General features: G+C 48.1%; 2 protein-coding genes across 2 annotated transcripts in view; one reads left to right on the top strand and one right to left on the bottom strand.

Moving 5' to 3' along the window:
- The window catches only part of Trappc12 (trafficking protein particle complex subunit 12), a 67,779-nt gene extending 58,316 nt beyond the window's left edge, over positions 1–9,463 (bottom strand). Inside the window, exons 1-3 of the mRNA XM_006989790.4 lie at positions 9,357–9,463; positions 7,974–8,189; positions 4,181–5,421 (exon numbers count right to left, since the gene is read on the bottom strand). Coding sequence (XP_006989852.1) covers positions 4,181–5,416 — 1,236 coding nt within the window. The 5' untranslated portion in view covers positions 5,417–5,421; positions 7,974–8,189; positions 9,357–9,463. The remainder of the gene's footprint in view (positions 1–4,180; positions 5,422–7,973; positions 8,190–9,356) is intronic.
- Positions 8,167–15,244, top strand: part of Eipr1 (EARP complex and GARP complex interacting protein 1) — a 121,222-nt gene continuing 114,144 nt past the window's right edge. Inside the window, exon 1 of the mRNA XM_006989789.3 lies at positions 8,167–9,769. Coding sequence (XP_006989851.1) covers positions 9,728–9,769 — 42 coding nt within the window. The 5' untranslated portion in view covers positions 8,167–9,727. The remainder of the gene's footprint in view (positions 9,770–15,244) is intronic.

Here is a 15,244-nt window from a genome sequence, read left to right on the forward strand (position 1 = left end):
TGAATCCCAACACTTGAGAAGCAGAGGCAGTTGGATCTCTGAGTTAAAGGCTAGCCTGGTCTACAGAGTGAGTTCCAGGACAGCCAGGGCTGTTACACAGAAAACCTGTCTCAAACCCCGCCACCCCTAAAAAAAAAAAAAAAAAAAAAAAAAAAAAAAAAAGAATATGTGGCATTTGTCTTTCTTTGTTTGAGTTATTTCATTTAATATCTCATCCTTCACGCTGTCTCATACTGTCAAAATGACTGGGGTCTCTTTTTAAAGACTGAGTAAGTCAGCTGCATGTACCCACCACATTGTCTTCATTGTAAAGACTGAGTAACAGTTACCTGCATGCACCCACCACATTCTCTTTATCTCTGGACCCAGAAATGGACTCAGGCTGATTGTACCACCCTATTATGAACAAGCTATTATGAACAAGGCTGTAAAGAACATGGGAGTCCAACTTTCTCTATGCTACTGACTTCCATTCTGGTTGGATCATGTGGAAATTTCAGTTTTAGTATCTTGAAGTACCTCCAGGTTGCTTTCTATTAGTAATGGCTTACTAATTTCCAGTCACTGCGGTCACTGCTATAGCCTGTCTTTCTGTTAACAGCCATCCCATCAGGAATGAGGTGACATTCTCTGTGGTTTCATTTGAGGCAGCTTCCAGTTCTTCAGCTCAGACTAGATCTGAACACATCTGTCATCTATGGGACAGATGTCATCTGTAGGATAGATGATGTCATCTGTAGGATAGATGATGTCATCTGTAGGATAGATGATGCCATCTGTGGGATAGATGATGTCATCTATGGGATAGATGTCATCTATAGGATAGATGTATATACACAACACAGTGTGAGACAGCACCCAGAGCCACGGTGAGAGCACTGAGAAGGGCAGCTGGTGCAGGCGTTACAGGAAATCTGTGCAGAGGTTCTGTAAAGACAGAGCTATTATATGAGGCGGATTTGGTGGCTCAGGACTGTGATCCCACACTTGGGAGGCTGAGACAGGAGGACTGTGAGTTTGTTGTTAGCCTGAGTTACCAGTAAGTTCAAGGACAACCTGGGCTATGCAGCAAAATCCTGTCTCAAAAACAAACACAAAACAACAACAACAAAACCACCATGTAATCCAGCTATACCATTCCAGGTTTATCCTAGAAGGAAGTCAAGCACCTGAAGTCAGCACCACACAGAGATCCCCATCATCCACATGTACTGCAGCACAGCACAGAGATCCCCATCATCCACATGTACTGCAGCACCCCACAGAGATCCCCACATCCACATGTACTGCAGCACAGAGATCCCCATCATCCACTTGTACTGCAGCACCACACAGAGATCCCCGTCATCCACATGTACTACAGCACAGCACAGAGATCCCCGTCATCCACATGTACTGCAGCACCCCACAGAGGTCCCCATCATCCACATGTACTGCAGCACCCCACAGAGATCCCCGTCATCCACATGTACTACAGCACCCCACAGAGGTCCTTGTCATCCACATGTACTACAGCACCTCACAGAGGTCCCTGTCATCCACATGCACTGCAGCACCCCACAGAAGTCTTTGTTATCCATATGCACTCCCACACTAGACCCACAACAGTCAGGTTAGTGCAGAGCCAGCCTAGATGCCATCAACAGATAAGTGGATAAAGATGGTCTATAAATACACTGGAGTTTTCTGCAGCCATAAAGGAGAACAAAGTCATGTCATTTGCAGGGAAATGTACCAAAATAAAGCAGAACCTGAAAGACAAATATTTCATGGTTCCTGCACAATGAGGAATCTACGTTAAAAAATTAGAGTAAATAATGTGCTGTTGCCATCACACATTTTCTAATGATTTTTGATTGTTTCTAATGGCTGCATAAGAAAATGCTACTCTACTACCCAGAAAACATCTGCATACCTGTTTATAAACATATAGCTGTACACACATATACGAGTATAAGAGTTGTAATATAAAGCGGCAGGACAAGGTCCTTGATTCTGTTTTTCTTTCTAAAACAAAAACATTTTTCATGGGAAAAAATACAAGATATGAAAGTAGAAAAGGGACTTTATTGGGGGGAAGGGAAGGGAGGGGGAGCAAGAGAGGATAATAGAAAAAAGAAAAAAAACCTTATGTTCTCTTTCATATGTGGAGCCTAGATTAACATACACGCACACCATGACAAGCAGAACGGACTTTGGAGGAGAGAAGCTGGGTGGTGACAGAGAGGACGGGAGGAAGATGGGAGGTGAATGTGAGCACAGAACATGCTATCTGAGTATGGAAGTGTCACGGTGAAAACCTACTATTGTCTGCTTGCTACACAGGATGAAAAGGAATGAATGTCATCTGTGCTGGCTAGTTTTATGTCACCTTGACACAGGCTAGGGTCATCAGAGAGAAGGGAGCCCCATCTGAGAAAATGCCTCCAGAACATCAGGCTGCAGTCAACCTGTAGGGCATTTTCTTAATTAGTGATTGATGGGGAAGGGCCCTGCCCATTGTGGGTGGAGCCATTCCCAAACTGGTGGTCCTGGGTTCTGTAAGAAAGCAGGCTGAGCAAATCATGATGAGCAAGCCAGTAAGTGGCACCCTCCAGGGCCTCTGCATCAGCTCCTGCCTCGAGGTTCCTGTCCTGCTTGAGTTCCTGTCCTGATGTCCTTTGATGATGAACTGTGATATGGAACCATGAGTGAAATAAACCCTTTCTTCCCCCACGTTGCCTCTGGTCATGGTATTTTATCACAGTAATAGTCACCCTAACTAAGACACCATCCAGCAGAGCACTTGGATGAAAACATGCATGTCCTTGCGGGACAATACTACAGCTGAATACAGCTTTGCAAACATAACTCTAAGGCCTCACTAACTTAATTGGATTGCCAATGAAGTTGCTTAATAAATAAGTAATAGAAATGTATCCCATAACTAGGAGACTTTTAATTAGATAACTGAGATGAGCCACTTGGAAAACAAACCTCAATGTGTTTTGGGAGCTGATTTAGAACAAAGGACACTCGAACCAAGGCAGTGTCAGAGGGAGGACAGCTGATGGGCATCTTCTTCCCAGAAGAAAGCCACGCCCACATTGAAGCCTCTGTAAGGTTGACTGATTAGAATGGTGGTTCTCAACCTTCCTAACGCCTTGACCCTCTAAAACAGTTTCTCGTGTTGTGGTGACCCCTAACCATAAAATTATTTTGGTTCTTACTTAGTCACTGTAATTTTGCTACTGCTATAAATCGTAATGTAAATATCTGGGTTATCCTCTGGTCTTAGCAGAGCCCTGTGAAAGAGCTGTTTGAGAAGGGGTCACCACCCACAGGTTGAGAAATTACAGAAAGCTGGAAAGTTCCAGACTCAGAACCACGGCCATCTAGAAATCTTCACTGCCTTCAGTCACCCACGGTCCCACACTGGGTCTGACCTAATCTCCCACTGTAGTGGGTAGCCATTCCAGCTTTAATCAGGAAGTTCCAACCCCCACTGAGGCTTCGGCAACTGTCACGCCTACAAGGCGGGGCCAAGGCAGGACCCTGGAGACCCGAGATTGGGATGGGCCAGCTCTCTCTCTGTTCCTGGACCCTGGACAATGGAGGTTGACCGAGCAGAGCTCCAGAGAACACCGCTGGACTGCGATACACCTCCCCCAGACCCCGCGACCTACCTATCCCTTCATCTGTAAGTTACCCACTAAATAAATCTTTCTTTTAACTACGTGGAGTGGCCTTAATAATTGTACCAATACCCACTATCAGGTAAAACCTTTGAAAAGCACTCTTTTCTTGTATAAAGATTTATTTTTAGTTTTGTGTGTGTGTGTGTGTGTGTCTGTCTGTCTGTCTGTCTGGGGGTGGAGGTGGGGTATGCGCACATGAGTGCAATGCCTGCAGAAGCCAGAGGAGGGGATTGGCTCCTTTGGAGCTACAGTTACAGGCATTTGTGAGCTGCCTGATGTCGGTGCTGGGAACTGTGGAACTCTAGTCCTCTGGCATACCAAACACTACCAACCACTGAGCCATCTCTCCAGCCCTAGAACACATTCTTTCTTTATTAATTTGTTTACATTCTGTTCCGGAGGCTAGAGTTATAGCTGCTGCCAAGTCTCTGTTGCACACGTTTCTAGAAAGAGGTGAAATGGGGGGGGGTGAGATATGGACACAGAAACGTTCCACACCCTACCTGAATGTTGTCAAACTTGAGGCCAGGCATGGTGAGGTTCTCCTTGTCTATGAACACAGTGCCATACTGCTGGGTGGCTACCTTCATCAGGACCTCTCTGGTCTCCTGGCTGGGAAGCCACGCATCATTCCTCCGGTCCATCTCGCTCATGCTCAGGGCCGTGGCGAAGGGGTCGTCACTCCCGGCAAACACAGCCTGGATCTGTGAGAATGGCTTTGGAGACTCAGGGACATCTGGAGGTGCCAGGGAGACACCCGATTCCGATCTCTCCATCCTTGTAGAGTATGATGGGCTGGTGGAACCTGGCGACTTTTCTCCCACAGGGCCAGTGAGTGAAGACAGCTTTTCTGGAACTGGGGAACCTGCATTGGGGTTACTGACTGAAATGAAAGGGGAAGTCGTGAAGGAGTCAAAGAAGTCAGAGGCCAAGGAATTGGAGCTCATTGTGTCTCCAAAAAATGTACTCAGGCTGGGACTGGGCTGGACCATGGGAGGAGGGGTCTTGGCTGATGTCTCACTGGTGCTACTGAAACTCGGAGATTTCACCATCTGGGACTCGAAGCCATCCTGCAGAAACAGGTGCGGCTGAGCGGGAGTCGCGGCGGCCTGGCTGAAGATGGTGCAGACAGGGACGGGCTCGTCTTTGGAGGAGGACTGGCTGGAGGACACTTCTGAGGTCCGTTCTTCTGGGTGGGCTTGGCCATCCCTGGGCCCCACGTCCCCCGCGCCCACATTCTCCAGCGCGGGCATGCCCGTCACATCTTCCTGCGTTGAGTCGTCTTTCAGAGATGCTCTGCTATCAGGTGTCATGTCTGAAACGTCTCTGGGCGTATCGTCTCCATCGGTCTCACTTTCATTACTCAGGGTGTCCGCCACTTCTCTGTCTGCGGCAGCGGGCAGCCCGCAATCGGTGGCACCTCCTGGGGGCTCCGCCGCCACGTCCTGCAGACAGCCGAGGAGGTCACCCACGTCACCCTCGCTGTTGTTGGGAGAGTCGGAGATGAGCACGCTCTCCATCATGTGCTCATTGAGCTTATCTGCGAAGCTGCGGGAGTCTTCGGAGGACGGCTCCTTCTCTTCGGATCCAAACTCATCTCCACCAAGGTCGATGGTCTCCTCGTGATACAGCAGCTGGCCCTCCTCCCCAGACACTGGCTCGGGGATATTTTCAGGCCCCGCCTGGGCTGGAGAAGATGCCTCACCTGGGCTCTGTTCACCACCATTAGCTTCTTCCATGTTGTCTAAAGATAGAGACAGTCACAAATCACACCACTGTCTTTTTTTTTTCCCCCTGAGAAAGGATCTCACATAACCTGGGTGGACTTGAACTCACCACCTCTGTGGTTCTGAGACGATGGGCTGTGCTACTTTTATCTTGTTGCTCAGTGGGACAAAGGTTTTAAGAGTTCTGCATCCAAATGGTACAAAATTAGAAATTTCTTTCTCTAGTTTATCTACTTATTTTTAATTGTGACAAAGCACACACAAATCTACTGCTCACCGTCTTTAAGCATGCAGCTCGGCAATGTTTAGAGCATTCTCCCTTCTGTCCAATCAACCTCTAGAATTCTGATCATCTTGCAAAACAAAAATTCCACACCCATTAAATCTACCCCACCCCATTCACACCAAAACAACTACCACCTGGCTCCCGTCCTTTTTAGATTTCTAGGGGCCTCATTTAAGTAGCTCATAAAGCACTCATCCACTGTAATGGATGTCGTTATCTGTGGAGCTGGGATATGCCCCCTCCCCCATCTCAGGCCCAACCACGTCTGCCTCATAGCGTCCTCCAAGGGCCCTTGTCTAGGTACAGGCTGAGAACAGCAACACAGTAAAAACAGGCTCTTGAGCACAGCTGGAAGGTAACCATTGGCAACAGACACCGGGGACACTCATCCATGGAGAGACTGCTCTGCCCTGCCCCAGACCCTCAATCCAGACTTCCCCAGCAGACTCTGCAGGAGGATGTCCTCTGCTCACTCTTGGTCAGACTACTTCGGTCTTCCCTGCTGGATGTTGTGAGCTCTGACTGGATGAGGCTTTGTTGTTTTTGATGACACTTGTTGCTTTTGTCTGCTGGGTGTTATTTGCTCTTTGCTTGCTAAATGCTCACTCATCTGAACTGGAAGCCTGGCTATCATAGCTCATTCTCCACACTATACTGAACATCCATGCTGCAGCATGCATGGGTGTTCCTCCCCTACATGTTCACTCATCTGAACTGCAAACATGGCTATCATAGGTCATTCTCCACACTGTACCAAACATCCACGCTGCAGCATGCATGGGCTTTCCTTCCCTACATGCTCAGTCATTAGAACTGGAAGCCTGGCTAACGCAGCTCATTCTCCACACCATACAGAACACCGATCCTGTAGCATGCATGGCATTCCTTTCCTCTGATAGGAGGATAACACTGCACGGCAGGCATGTGGCAGCTGGTTTATCCCTTTACCCCATTACCACACCCTTGGATTTCTTCTAGCCTCTAGTGACGGTACACACTGCTGCAGTGAACAGGATGTGTGAATGCATCTTTGAGAGTTTAATTTCAGTTCTTTGGTACATCCTATTCCAGTGCCCAGAGAGGGAAGTGCTAGATCATATGGTAATCACGGTTTTTGTTTGTGTGTTTGTGTGTGTGTGTTTTTCCGAGACAGGGCTTCTCTGTGTAGCCCTGGCTGTCCTGGAACTCACCCTGTAGACCTGGCTGGCCTTGAACTCAGAGGTCTGCTAAGCCCTGCCTCCTGAGTGCTGGTATTAAAAACATATGCCATCGCTGACTGACAGTAATCACTTTTTATTTTAACAAGGAACTGTAGTTTTTCCACGTTAGCAGAACTCCTTTCCACTCTCTGTAACAGTGTACATATGCCCCAATTTTACTACATACTAGCTGGCTGACATTTATGTTTGTTTTGACTTAGCTGTTTTTTGTTTTGGTTTGTTTGTTTTTGGAGACAGGCTGTCTCTGTGTAATAGCCCTACCTGTCCTGGGAACTCACTTTGTAGACCAGGGTGGCCTCGAGCTCACAGAGATCTGCCTGCCTCTGCCCTCCAAGTCCTAGGATTAAAGGCATGTGCCACCTTGCCCAGCTTTACTTAGCTTTTTATTATGTGTGAGATGTTTTTATAAATCAAGGACTTAGGGAACCTACGCTGGCCTAAAATTTGTTATGTAACAGAAGACGACCTCGAACTCCTGATCCTCCTGCCTCCACTTCCCAAATGCTGATACAGGCGCAGCACCAACACTCCCGTTCTCTCCTTCCTTCCTTCGTTTCTTTTTGAGATGGGGGTCCCCCTATTTAACCTAGACTGACTTCAAACGTAGCAGTCTTCCTGAATCACTTTGCCCAGCCAACACTACTCACTCTTCCGTGCTCAGGTTAAGCCGGTCTGTTAAGGCACCCCGCGCCTGACTAACAGCGTTGTCTAATTGTGGGGAGATGAGACACCGAGGACCGCAGGAGCAAAAGTTGGGGTAAAACAAAAACGTAGCACGAGCATTGCTATGTAAACACGGGCACCTACTATGCATGCAGTGAACCTGGTCCTCACTTTGTACATGAGACACTGAGGCCTGGAGGGCGTGTACTTTGTCCAAAACCAGAAACCACAGGGGGCACAGAGTTGGCTAAAGCCAACAGGCAACCCCTGCTGGGGCCGCCACAGATGGGCAGGTCCCAGGCCGGCTTGGGGGCGACCGGTGACGACGCGCGCGGACGCCGCCCTCCGTGGGAAGGTCGAGGGCCCCGGCGACCCCTCCGGACTGCGGCCCACTGCTCACCTGCCACCCGCCCCCGGGGGGCGGATCACCCACGGCTGAAAAGGGTCCGAAGAGATGACTGAAGACCTGAAACCGACTCAAAATCCAAGTTCCCACGGGCTTATGCGCCTGCGCGGGCCGGCTCGTAAAGCCCGACTTCCGCATATGCTCCGTTCGGGAGCTCCTACTAGAAGCCGGAAGCCAGCACATTTCCGGTTCACGGGCGGTGGGCGGGACCTAAGGGCAAAATGTTTGGAGGATGAGAAGGGTGGGGCCCGGTGATTGAATGAAATCGTCTGTCCTTGGGGCTGACAGCAACCGAGGATGCTTTTTCCTAGGGCTTTGTGTTTGTGCTTGCTGGGTCTCTACTTTCCCCACCCTGTGTCTGTGGCAGTGTGTGCTAACATCCACAGAGACGGAAGGTGTAGGGAGGGTCAAGAGTCAGCCCCGCTTGCTGGAGTTGGCTGGTTGAGTGTGGTTCTCAAGTCAGGGACTCTGCTTTCTTGGTTTGTAATGTAATCTCAGAAAAGGCCGTGACAGTGCCAAAACACAGCTCTCATCTCAAAGGGGATAAGCGTTTATTTATTCCGGTGCCAACGATGAGTGACCATAGCTTGAGGACACAGAGTCAGGTCACCTGAATTAAATTCTGCAGCCCGACAGGGTAACAATTTGATGCACGTTTCCAGTCAGAACAGGAAGTGAATCTATTCACCTCTCGAGCACACTTTGGAAGCATTAGGTAGGTGGGTTACAGCAAAGGCCTCAGGTGCTGTCTGATGACATTGGTCGCTTTGGGGTTGGTGGGAGCTAGTGGCCAGAGATTTCACCAGGAAGTCACAGCGTTAGACACAGAGGTGGGCAAAGGATGACTACTAAGGTAGCATCACATAAGCTACTGCCATGAAGGTCAGTCCGAGATACTGGGAAAAGTCACAAACACCAAGGAAACGTGTGTACATCCAGAACTCCTTAGAACCAGGCCAGTGAATTCCCCGTGATGCATTCTTATATTCCAGCATTTTCGTGCCGGGACATAAGAGCCTTCCGTCTCTGGGAGCTCTGGGCAACATAGATCACCGGCCTGGCTGTGTCTGTGCAGGACTGGTCGCACACGGCTGCTCCTTACTGCTCACCTACACCACTGCCGTCTTGGCTCAAGCTTGCAGCCTCTCATCTTTTTCCATTTTATTCAAATCTATTTTTACTAACAATATCAGAAAAGACGGACTCTAAAAGACAGAAGTCTTGGATCAAATCAAACTGACTATCCAAAATTCCCTGAGATCATGAAGGCGCTAATAATCGACGTTTACGACCCTGCTCCTGGAGGGCAAAGGTCCTGGCTGGTGCTCAGGGCCACGGTTTAGGAGTTGGGCATTGCCGACCATAAAGTCCCTTTACCTGCTGTCTGGAGGGCGCAGGGCTTGGAAGCGCCGGGGAGCAGCTCAGGAGCTAGAGCGCCGCCCTGGTGGCCGCCCATTCCCGCAGCCTTTGCTCCTGGCCCCGCCCTCCAACCCAGGAGCCCCCGCGGCCGCCAGCCCGCATGAAGCGTCCAAATGAGCATGTGCAGGAGAAAAGCACCGCCGCCATTGGCCGTCGGGGAGCAGCGTATTGATGACGCCACGAGGAAAACAGGAAGTGAGCCGTCTGGGAGCCGGCCTGGGGCGCGTCGTCTCGCCTTCTCGGCCGGGGAATGAATGGGCTCTGCCCGATCGCTGGTGTGAGGCTGGACTCGGGCGCTGAGGCGTGAGCGGCGGGGCCGGCGAGGCGTCATGGAGGACGACGCGCCGGTGATCTACGGCCTGGAGTTCCAGGTGGGCGTGGAGGAGGCCGAGGGTCGGTGACCCCGGTGCCCGACCCGCACCTGCGAGCGTGCGTGCTCACACTGATTCCCAGGATTCTGGGCTTCGCGGGCAGGGTGTGGGGAGAAGGGACCCGCTCGGAGTGTGGCCGAGTGAGGCCTAGGGCCGGCTTGGACCGCAGAGGGTGAGCGCTCGGCCCCGCAGGGGTCTCAGTCACACTCGCGCTACTGGCGCCTTGAGGAGCAATTTTTGAGCACGGACGTGTGGGTTGGATACTTGCTCAATGCAAGACCGACGAGGAGGGGCTTCGGGGCGGGGGAGTGCTGGGTGGGTGTTATGAAGCCTTCTGCCCACTCAGGTTGGAAACATACTTGCTTTTTTTTTCGTCTGAACTTTTTTTTCCCTCTCCCAATAGCTGTTGAACTTGTTCACCTCTCCCCACCCCCACTTTGATCTTACTCTGATGTGTGCAGTTTAGGTTACTGATTCGAATGAGTAGTGGGATGCGGTTTCCATCTCCCAGTTTATCTCAGGGGAGGCTTGTCTGTGGACTGATGGTTTGTAAATGAGATGCACAGCCCCAGCACTTGGTGTCAGCCTCTAGGCTCAAAGTTTGCAGGCAAGCCTGACGTAATTGAGACGGTGCACACACACGTTCAATGAACTGTGTTCAGATTGCTCCCGTGTACTACTAACAGTCTCTAAGCCTAGGAATGCCTGGTGTATGAGTAAAGGAATAGTGGAAGAGTTGGGGGGTGGGGAGGGCAGGTTGACTTAAAATCTGCACGAAGCGACACACGTTAAATTACAAAGCCAGTGCACAGGAATTTCATGCTAGGGAGGAGCCGAGTGGTTAGCACTGTTGGGAGGAGTCAGGGAATGCTACTGGGCCTGTGCCAGACTCAGCCTGCTGCTTCCTGAGGAGGCCTTGTGCTTGAGAGCGTCGTCCATAGATTGTTGTCTGAGTTTTTTTTTTTTTTTTTTTTTAAAGATTCGTTTGTTTTAATTTTATACATGTGAATATTTCCCCTGCATGCATGTGTGTGCCCCGCATGTGTGCCTGGTGTCCAGGGAGGTCAGAAGGAGGGCATTAGATGCCTTAGAATCGGAGTTACAGATGGTCCTGAGCCACCTGATACGGGTACTGGGTTCTCTCCATGAGCAGCAAGCTCTTAGCTGCTGAGCTGTCTTTCCAGCACATTATTTACCTTCACATCTTTGGTTAGTTACGCTGACAGCTTTCTAGATGTTGGGTAATCCAATAAATTCTTGGAAGAGTTTCCCATGCTAGATCCAGCTTATTTAGTGAAAGTTCTCCAGAAGTTTCTTGCTCTTCTCAGCATGTAATTTTGGCGGTTGAGCTTTGTTCAGCTGGTAGGGTGGCTTCATCTGACCTGGGAGTTCCTATGCTTCAGGCTGTGGAACAGGCAGGGCAGCATTTCTCCTGCCCCTGGTTTCTCCCTCTCACATACATCATTGTGGTGTAGTAGTTCCTGGTAAGAGCAATTCAGACTTCTTATGTATTTATTTATTTATTTTTTACTTTTCTTTTTTAAAAATATATTTATTTTTATTTTTTGTGTATCTGTGTTTTGACTGCATGTATGCCTATGCACTGTGTGTGTACCACAGAGTGCTCACAGAGGCCAGAAGAGGTCCAGATACTTTGGAACTGGAGGGATAGTTGTGAACTTCCACTTCCATGTAGGTGCTAGATATTGAACCTGGCTTCTCTGCAAAATCTGCTAGTATCCTTTTTTTTTTTTTTTTTTTTTTTGAGACAGGGTTTCTCTATGTAGCTTTGAAACCTTTCTTGGTAGTCACTCTGTAGCCCAGGCTGGCCTTGAACTCACAGAGATCCGCCTGCCTCTACTTCCCGAGTGGGAGTGCTGGGATTCAAGGTGTGCGCCACCACTGCCCGGCGCAGCTAGTATTCTTAACCCCTGAGCCATCTCTCCAGATCCCCCCCCCCAGCCTCTCTCTCTCTCTCTCTCTCTCTCTCTCTCTCTCTCTCTCTCTCTCTCTCTCTCTCTCTAAGTTTTGGTAACATATTTTCCTGGTGGAATCTATTCATTATTCAGTTGACAAATGTCTTAGCTTGCCTCTCCCCACCCCCCAGTTTCTCTGTGTAGCTCTAGCTTTGGCAGTTACTTCTGTAGACCAGGCTGGCCTTGAACTCAGAGATCCACCTGTCTCTGCCCCCTGAGTGCTGGGACCAAGGGCATGCACCACGACTGCCCAGCTTAGCTTGCTTTTCTATTGCTATGATAAACACCATGACCAAAAACAACTTTGGGAGGAAAGGTTTATTCCATCTCACAGGTCCATTATGAAGGGAGGAAAGGGCAGGAACTTAAGGCAGGGATGTGGAGGTAGGTACTGAAGCAGACCATGGAGTAGTGCTGCCTACTGCCTTACTCTCAGGTTCATAGTCAGTTACCTTTCTTGTATCTCCCAGGACACCTATGCAAGGGTGGCACTGCCCACACCAATAGTTAATCAAGAAAATGCTCCACATATTTGCCTGCAAGCCAGTCTGATGGAAACATTTTGTCAGTTGAAGTTCCTCTTCCCGGATGACTCTAGCTTGTTACAAACTGACCAAAAACTGACCAGGACATCAAATAACTACATTGTGCCTACTGTGTGCCAGGCCTTTTGAGTCACTGGATCACAGTAGAGTGGGAAACAGACAATTTATAGCTCTTGTGCTATCCATCCATGCCCAGGGCAGAGGTGTTTCTGTATACAGAGTTCAGAGTTCAGTTGGTCAGTTGGTTTTTGTGGGGCTAGGATGGAACTTGAGACCTCCTGCATGGTAGTTCAGTGCTCTAACACTGAGCCATGGCTTGTTTAAAAACTCATCAGGTAGCTGTTTAATATATGTATTTTTATTTTTTCTTCTTTCCCTCCTCTATTTCTTTAGTTGTCTGTTCTCTGTCATTTTTACTGCCTTGCTCTCCTGGTGCCTTGGTGAGGAGGCTGTTTATGCAGGGAGTCTGCTAACTGTGGAGAAGGCTAGCCTGGCCCTGTTCTGGATAGAGCACAGCCTTTCTTCACTGCTTTCCTTTCTATTAGCATTACTCTTTGAAGGCCACTGCTTTTAGATGCACTGACAGTCTGCTGTGTAGTTAGTCATGTATTTCACACTTTAGGAAGCAGCCAGGTAAGATGCTAAGTTTCCCAAGGGAGTGCTGTAAATTTCTAATTTCCTGGTGACTATTTTCTGCCATTGTCTGGACCCTTCAGCCTTTCTAGTTCCTGTTATTTGTTTGGCTTCCTTCATGGAGACCACAGACTAGAAATCTCATTAAAAATATGCCAAAGCCTTTCGGTATGAGGACCCCGGAACACATGGACTTATGAAAGGTGTCTGGCATTCTAACTGCAGCTCCTGATGGCACCTGTTTCACCGTAAGAGCTCTAGAGACAGCCAGACACTCTCCACTTCTCCAGTCCTTGTCTTCGTGGAACCTGTTAGATTATATTTCTGACCAGACCAAACTGCTAGTGCAGGTCACTTAATTTTGGTTAACTTCCTCCTTAGGTGATGGCATTTAATCCTCTTTTCTGCCTAATGTTGAACCGGAGGGTGATTTTGCTGCTGTGGTCTGTGCCAGTGTTTTTGACACTTAATACTCTACCAGTTTTTCTTCTGGTCTTGTAAAGGCTTTGTCTTCTCTCTGTTAATGCAAAGTCCAGGCCTTGCACTTTATTCGTAGCTTACTGGAAGAAATTAACATAGAGCAAGCGCTCTGATACCAGAATGGCTAGAATAGAATGACCTTAGTAATTCTGTTTAACAAATAACCACTCCTAAAAATGGGAAGGTCTCAGTTTAAACTTTTGTGAGACTTTTACAGACACATTTTAGATTTGTTTGTGAGAATGATTTCCCTTATCTGTTTTTCTAGAAACAAAACAACAAAAACACAACCATGTATTGTATGAGATTGAAAAAGATACCTCTAGGTCAGTATGCTATTCTTTAGGTCAGTATGCCATTCTGAATTCTAGCAGCTTGCTCTCTGAGCACTATTCTCTGTCACTTCCCCCATACCTTTCCAGGGCACCATAAGTAGCATGCACAGGGTGATGTGTGTCCCTGCCTAGCATCTTCATCCAGGAATGTCTGCATTCTGGATTGCGCTTCTTTTTTAGATGGTTGCTAATGCAGGGCACTTAATTTTGATTTCCTTCTTTTGTAAAATGAAGACATTTAATCTTGTTTTCTACCTAATCTTGAGCCAGAGGGTGATTTTGTTAAATGTCTACTTTTTGCTGTGATCTTTGCCAGTATCTTTGATCCTTAATCCCACACCAGTTTGTCTTTGACTATTTTATCTGTTTGTCTTCTCTCTCTTGATGGGTCCAGGTTATGAACCTCTTGGACACTTCCACAGTACCTGTAGAGCAAGAGACACTTGCATGTTAGCCTTTCACCATCAACTTGAAATACAAAAAAGACTTTAATAAAAAATATTTATTTATTTAATTTATGTTTATAAGTATTTGCCTGCAGATAGTCTGTGTACCATGTGCCCATGGAAGTCAGAAGAAGAATTGGAGTTACAGGTGTTTGTGAGCCACCATGGAGGTGCAGGGAATTGAACCCAGGTCCTCTGCAAGAGCAGTCAGTGTTCTTAACCACTGAGCCATCTCTCCAACTCTCAAAAAAGACTTTTAATGTGAAATAATCATTCCTTCTCAGTTCGATCCTCTCCCTGGTCCTATTTTTGGGGATTCTGGGCCTTGTATCATCTTGTGACCCCAAGTTGCATTTGAAGGTCTTTGCATACGAATCTAAAGGTAGAGCCCCTCACCTGTTTTCTTCCCACCAGGGTGGGCCTGGGTCCTTGGTAACTGCTTTCTTCCTTCCAAAAGTCAGTGTGATCTAAATTGGGTCTTTAAGGTACATAGAGTTCAGAGGTTCTGAGGTGTTACTGATAGTCCCCAGTTTTTGGTACATATCTGTGCAGGTTTCTAGATCCACAAAGGAGTATCAGTTTCACAAACGGTTCAAACCCTCCATCCAAGTGTGCAGAGGGGGAGGCAGGAGTGATCATGTGACACCTTCTCCACATGTCATAGAGTGTATACCACCCTGGACAGGTAGTTCCTCCATTTGATTGAAGCACACCATCATCTGATTTTCATGCTGCTGTCCCTGGGGAAAGGTAGGGACATAGAGGTAGTGTGGTTGGTTCTTCTGAAATCTAAAATATGTACTAATCATGAAAACAGTATAAGTGGTGTAGACTAGATGGTCAAGACAGCTGTTAAACTCTTTCTTTTACTGATTTTCAAAGAAAAGAAAGAAGAAAAAAGTACATAAATAAATAGTAAAAATGCAGGAAGCTGAGCTGTGACAGTCAGGAAGGACGCTTTAGTCAGGGAGTGGCTGTGTACAGCAGGGACAGAAACTTAGAGGCTTCCACTAAGCCCCATAAAGGCCTCACTCGGCTAAATCAGCTCACTGGAGATCTT

This window comes from Peromyscus maniculatus, chromosome 22 (genome assembly GCF_049852395.1).
Source record: "Peromyscus maniculatus bairdii isolate BWxNUB_F1_BW_parent chromosome 22, HU_Pman_BW_mat_3.1, whole genome shotgun sequence".
In the NCBI taxonomy this organism is placed as follows: Eukaryota; Metazoa; Chordata; class Mammalia; order Rodentia; family Cricetidae; genus Peromyscus; species Peromyscus maniculatus.